This window comes from Protopterus annectens, chromosome 6.part0 (genome assembly GCF_019279795.1).
Source record: "Protopterus annectens isolate FY-2018-M chromosome 6.part0, PAN1.0, whole genome shotgun sequence".
In the NCBI taxonomy this organism is placed as follows: Eukaryota; Metazoa; Chordata; order Ceratodontiformes; family Protopteridae; genus Protopterus; species Protopterus annectens.
The window spans coordinates 478,270,379-478,276,378 of record NC_056737.1 but is presented as its reverse complement, the minus strand read 5'-3'; the positions used below and the strand labels follow the sequence as shown (position 1 = coordinate 478,276,378).

Genomic DNA, 6,000 nt, shown 5'->3' with positions numbered 1-6,000 from the left:
TTGGAAAACAGCAAGAGACTTGGAACAAAGCTAACATGCAAGAGCTCTGCAAATGTACCCCAATAGAGAAAGGCTAAACCAAACAACTGCTACAGCAAAGACTGGAAAAGCATACAACAGAGCCTTGCATGTACAAAAGTTTTAGTTAACCAGCTTTAACTACTGCTCTATACAATCAGAATGGGGAAGATCTCACAAAGGTAAACTTCTTGTACAATAGTTAAGCATAAATTCCGCAATATACATACAGCTTTTAATCTTTTGACGGCTTCTTCACAAACATGCATTCCACGGGATTCTTCAACTTCAACATGACCCAAATACTGCAAGGAAAAAAACAAAAACACATTAGAACCACTTAGTACCAGACACTAAGGCACTAGCATAAGAACTGCTCACTCCCTCCAATTCACAGCAGTTTTTGTCATTTCACAGTAAAGCAGCATAGTTATTTAGTTACTTTACACTTTAAGCTCTTTCATGATATGCCTTATCAAATTCAAATACACTTCAACTACATCCTAAGTATCTAAGGAATACGAATGCTTCCTTGGTGCTTGTAGATTGCACAAATTCAACTGTATTTACTCTTACTAACCTGAAGAATGGAGATACTCGTGCTGAAAGGCTGCTTTTAGGGTGCATTCTTACTACATAGAAAACGTGTGTATTTTTGCAAAAAGCATGCAAAGCTATATGAAATGAGGCTTCCTGTCAGAGACATCATTTGTGACTAACCTGCATCTTATTCTGTCCATCACTTGTGATTGGCCTGATTTTTTTTTCAGCAGCCTCAACGATTCCATTTCAGCTTGGTATAAAGCTGGTTTGTGTGATAAACTGGGCTGCAGCATTCAACGTATAAACATCACGATACCCATGCATACACTATTTAATTTTCAGTTCTTCTGGAGAGAACAGTACGCCTGCATGAGTGCTCATCACAGCAGATTTCCAATGAGGAGGTTTCTGCCAAGAAATCATGTACACATGTCTCTCCATCTCCTCTGTACTAATGATATCAACAATATTCTCCAGCAGTCATCTTTTTGTATGCATACCAAAAAGTGCAATTTCAGTTCTGAGTGAGAACCTTTACACTACACTTAATAAATATTTGTTGTAGCAAACTGCATTATAACTGTGACAATTTAACTATATACTAGCACTAACTCATTATCTTATTAAAACATACTGAGAATGCAATATTCAAATGCAAAGCTGAATCCAGAACCCAAACTAAAACAGAAGGATTCTTCAGTGGGAGCCCTTAAGAGTTACAGTTAAAGGTACTTATTGTAACAAAGTCTTTTATTACATCTCTAGTTACCTATAGGTAGGACTGCTGCACAGCACTGAACAAGACTTGCTTCCAAGGCTGCTTTCATCCCTCCACTACACTCCACAAATACTCTGCTTGTCCTTTTCTCACAAGTTCTTGTCCAGCATGACCCTCACAAGGAAAATAGGAAAGCAGAAGAGCAGGACTGAAATAATCTGCAATTTGTAATACTGTAGAACAACACAGGGCAAGGGTAGATCATACTCAAGTTTGGGTAGTAATACATTTTTTACAAATGCAATCCTGGCTTCTGATTATAAGAGATGAGATATCCTACAACAGAGCTTAAAATGTGAAGTAATTTTATTTGTAATAATTGTTGGTACAGTCTGTCAATGTTAGAGTGACTAAAAGTTATATTTAAGTACTTCTATTCAGAGATATTAGGGATTGTATTATCCACTGTATCCTTAAGAATGACAGCAGAGAAGTTTTTTTTTTTGTAGGGGTGGGGCATAAAGTCTTTCTACAACTGAAAAGCACTTTGTGCTGTTAAGTAGCCATTAACAATCGACAGACGTTTACCTGAAGTTGTGTTTGTAGGTTTATGATTTATTGGCTACCAAAAGTAAAATATCTGCATAAAGGTGAATTTGAGTGCATGCAAGCCATTTAATGTACCATTTATAAGGAGTGAGAATAGTTGGAGACCCAGAACAGAATCTGATGTTGAAGGTCCAGTAATTTAGTGTTATTTCTGCTTGAAGTAAAAGATGCACAGAAAAAAGTTTTTTGATGAGATCCAGTAATTTAGTGTTATTTCTGCTTGAAGTAAAAGATGCACAGAAAAAAGTTTTTTGATGAGATTCTTAAAATCTACCAACACTACTGGCTTGAATGATGGGAGTAGGAGTTTTTTCTTTACATAAAGTGAACGTCTTGTCACACATTGGCAGCCTGAGCAGGATTATCACTATAGTAAAGGCTACGAAGTCTTAGAGGAATGACTAGGTTTGACAGAATAGTCAGAGTGGAAATTAGAGATGGAGGACACCTGCATCTCGACTGTGGACTGTATCAAAAACTTCTAAGAGGTCACCTAGCTCAGTAGCACAAAGAGATGGTGCCCTTAATGCAAACTTGGTGACTGGGCTTCAATTAGCAACCCCTGCAATGGGGAAGCCAAGGCAGGGAGGGAGAGGAATGACGGTGTCTGCCCCACTCACTTCTCATGGGGGGGGGGGTCACATGCACACATGGAGTGCAATGGGTGGTCCCAGTCTCCACGGTGTAGACCAGGAAGACAGCTGCTCGTGCTCCCGAGGGCAGGACCACTTGGATGGAACATCCCACATTGAAATGAGAGGATATTCTCTGCAGATGGCCCATTGCATATCCCCCTCCCCAGGCCAAGTTTGCAGTTATGGTCAGGGAAAAAAAATATGAACTGGCCTTGATGGGAGTCTAAAATTACCATCCTTCCTTGTTGACCCTTGTACTAGCCGGAGATGGCAGATGGTCAACAACAGCATGGGGGGACGACTTACAAGAGGCAAGATATGACAAATGAGACTAGATGGACTGAGAAAATATTGCCTTTACTTACAGTTGAAGTAGTCTTAAAATTCCAAATGTTAATTTTTTTCAGTAATAGACACAAATCAAGATTCTGAAAGATAAGGCTACATAATCAAAGCTCCAAACTGTTTACATATAACATATTATGAATAGAGATACTCAGACTCCTGTTTGCAGTTTTGTTACCATCAAGGTGTTCAAAAAGCAAGAAAACTGAAGACTTGGGGGTTGTGAACATAACAGATACTCTATCAGTGTAAGAAGGCTACTGCAGCAGTGATCAATATGATGACTTTGTAAAGGAAAAAAAATGAAATGCTAAGATATAAATCATAAGTACTACTGTGATAAGAAAGTACAGCTGTGTAAGCAAACTTAGCATAACAGCATATGTTCAAATGATAACCGATACAGTAGCTCTAGCTATATGGATTATGTCCTGTCAAGGATATAACCATCCACCTTCCAAAGCTTCAAAACACATTCCATGCATCTAGTCAGCTCAAGCTGAGCTGACTAAAACAACAGGCCTGGGTGCCAGTCCATTCAGACCTTTTAAGCCAACAAAGATAGAGGCTGAGCCCTGAAACAACAATGCAAGGAGCAAGAAAAAAATTAACGTCTACACCTTGGAAAAAACACACCAAACGCAGAGGGGGTAGGGGAGCAGCTACTGCAGCAGTGATCATTCAGTTACTACTGTTATGGTAAGTTTACTTGTACAAGTGTACTATATTCTTCACATGCATCACTGCTGCAGTAGCCCAAGCTGTATGGGTAGATTGCCCTAGCTCACTACATTTGAAAGGTGGAAGGGAAAAATCCAGGAGCTTCTAGAGAATGGTTCTAGCAAAGCCTGATCTAGGCCTAGAGAAGGAATCAAGCTTTTAATACTTTGTAAAAGTATGTACAGTTTACCAAGATGATGCTGATAAAAACCTTCTAGAATTCAATACTTTCCAAAAAGCCATAAATGAAGTAAAGTCCCTGGCAGAGTGGGCCTTGATCTTGCCCGGAATAGTTTTTGTTGTGGTATGAACAACAAAAGGTAATAGTTTCAGACAACCATTTGGAAATGGTTTGTTTTGAGGCATGCTGCCTCTTTACTTTTGCAATAAATTAACAATTCATCTCGAGATCTGAATGATTTAGTTCTGCCAAGATACGACCAGAGTTGTATGTGGATATCCAAATTATGGATTATCCTTCTTCACTCATTTTTTAGGTTCAAGAAAGAATAGCCTGGTTCAAATGGAGCAAGTGTTTGGTTCTCTAACAAAAAATTAAGATCCAAACGCAGGGCCACCAATTTTCTTAAAGATCTCTTAAGAAAAACCCTTCAAAAACAATTTGAGAGAATAAATTGAAAGTGGAGGATCCATGGGCAGACATGCTGAAATGGCCGATAAATTAACCTTGATGGAACAGTAAGAAAGGACATAAGATAGTAACTTGCACAATTAACACTGAATGGGTGCTATATTGTTGGCACCAACTTTCCATTTGCCAATATATGATTTTCTAGTAGTAGGATTTCTTGCCTCCATTAGTACCTGCAGAGTGACCTCAGCAAACAGCTGCCTAAAGGGAATTAAGACAGTCATTCAGGCAGTCAACTGAAGATGACTAAAGTCAAGGTATATCAGACACTCCTGTAGTATTGCGAGTAGATCCAGCATGTGAGGAAGCGCGTGGTAATCTCTCCTGGAACTCTAGCTTGCTTAAGAGATCTCTCACCCACCTGACAGATTCCTAACACTTTAAAAAAAAAGACTGAAAAGATAAGCAAGTCGTCTAAATATGGAAACGTGGACACCCTGTAGGTCTGCAATGAGCTAAAACTGGATGCAGACACTGTGAACATTCTTGGTGTAATGGACAGCCCAAAGAGTAAGACAGAGAACTGATGTGCTCCAGACACACTAACCCTTAAAGGGACAATCCCAGAATCAAATTCTGACTAAAAGAAACTTGTCCCAATACCTCCTAGTTGTCACCACCCACTTACATCATCAACACTACTCCCGATTTCAATTTACTTTATGCAGCCCTGTTTGCATTCCCTCTGGTGAGCACAGTTCCTGTCAAAGCTTTCAGTCCCTGATCACTGGGAAATAATACGTTTAGTACATATGTGTGTGTGTTTGTGGTGGGGATGGCTAGAAAGACTCCATGTTTACTTTTTATGAACTCATCAAAAAGGTTATCTTAATTGTGCAGCTCTATTTCCTTTATTTATTCTACATAGCATAACTGCAAAGAGTATAGTCAAACAGTACAGTTTAGTGAATTCATACTAAATCTTAGCAGTCTAATGACATATTCCCCTTGCACTGTAGTAAAGCAATCTCAGAATTAGTATGTATAACTATCACAGGTTGCTGTACTGTAGAGCCCCCACTGTTAGAGTCTAATTTTTGGACTTCATTGTTTAAAATGAATCTACTGCTTGTGTCACTTTTTTTTCTGTTTTACAGCATGTCAGAAAACCATTACACTTGGCTAGCATTTTGAGATCAAAAAACAAAACCACTTCTACTACTGTTTGAAACTTGCAACATTCTGATGCTTCCTACAGTGCAAGTGGCAGTCACGCATATCACCATAGCACTTGGCTAGCATTCAGAAATCCACACAAAATAAAATAGGAAATTCAATGAACAGAAAATTCGGTTAACATTTTAGCTTTGCACTGCTTATCTGCTATGTAGCAGCAAGTGACATCACAAAATTCATGAAAGACTTTTTTCACGAGACTAAAAAGCATAGGTGAAACTAATGCTTCTGACAATTGTCCCGAGTATAACTGCAATTTGAGATGGAATTTAACCAAGACCACTAAAACTTTAAGCACCCCTTCCCTCAACCCCCACAGCCAAAGCTGGGATATGCCTAGAAAGCCAGACTAAAAAAGTAAAGAAAGACCCAATCAAAACAGAAAATCTCTGGGACTTTCCCTTTAAGAAATACCTGAAGTCTGGATGAAGAAGGATCTGATAAGCATCTTTTAAATCTAAAGTTACCATGAAACTTGGAGGAAGAAGAGGTAACCACAGTTCTGAAGTGTCATCATTATGAGCTTGGGCGCCATCACAAACAGGTTTGGGAAAGAAAGATCCAAAACTGGTCTCCATCCAATT

General features: G+C 38.9%; 1 protein-coding gene across 1 annotated transcript in view; it reads right to left on the bottom strand.

Annotated features, from left to right (window-relative positions):
- The window catches only part of NUMB (NUMB endocytic adaptor protein), a gene marked incomplete in the record, with an annotated part of 721,408 nt that overhangs the window by 638,801 nt on the left and 76,607 nt on the right, over positions 1 to 6,000 (bottom strand). Inside the window, 1 exon segment of the mRNA XM_044074208.1 lies at positions 249 to 323. Coding sequence (XP_043930143.1) covers positions 249 to 323 — 75 coding nt within the window.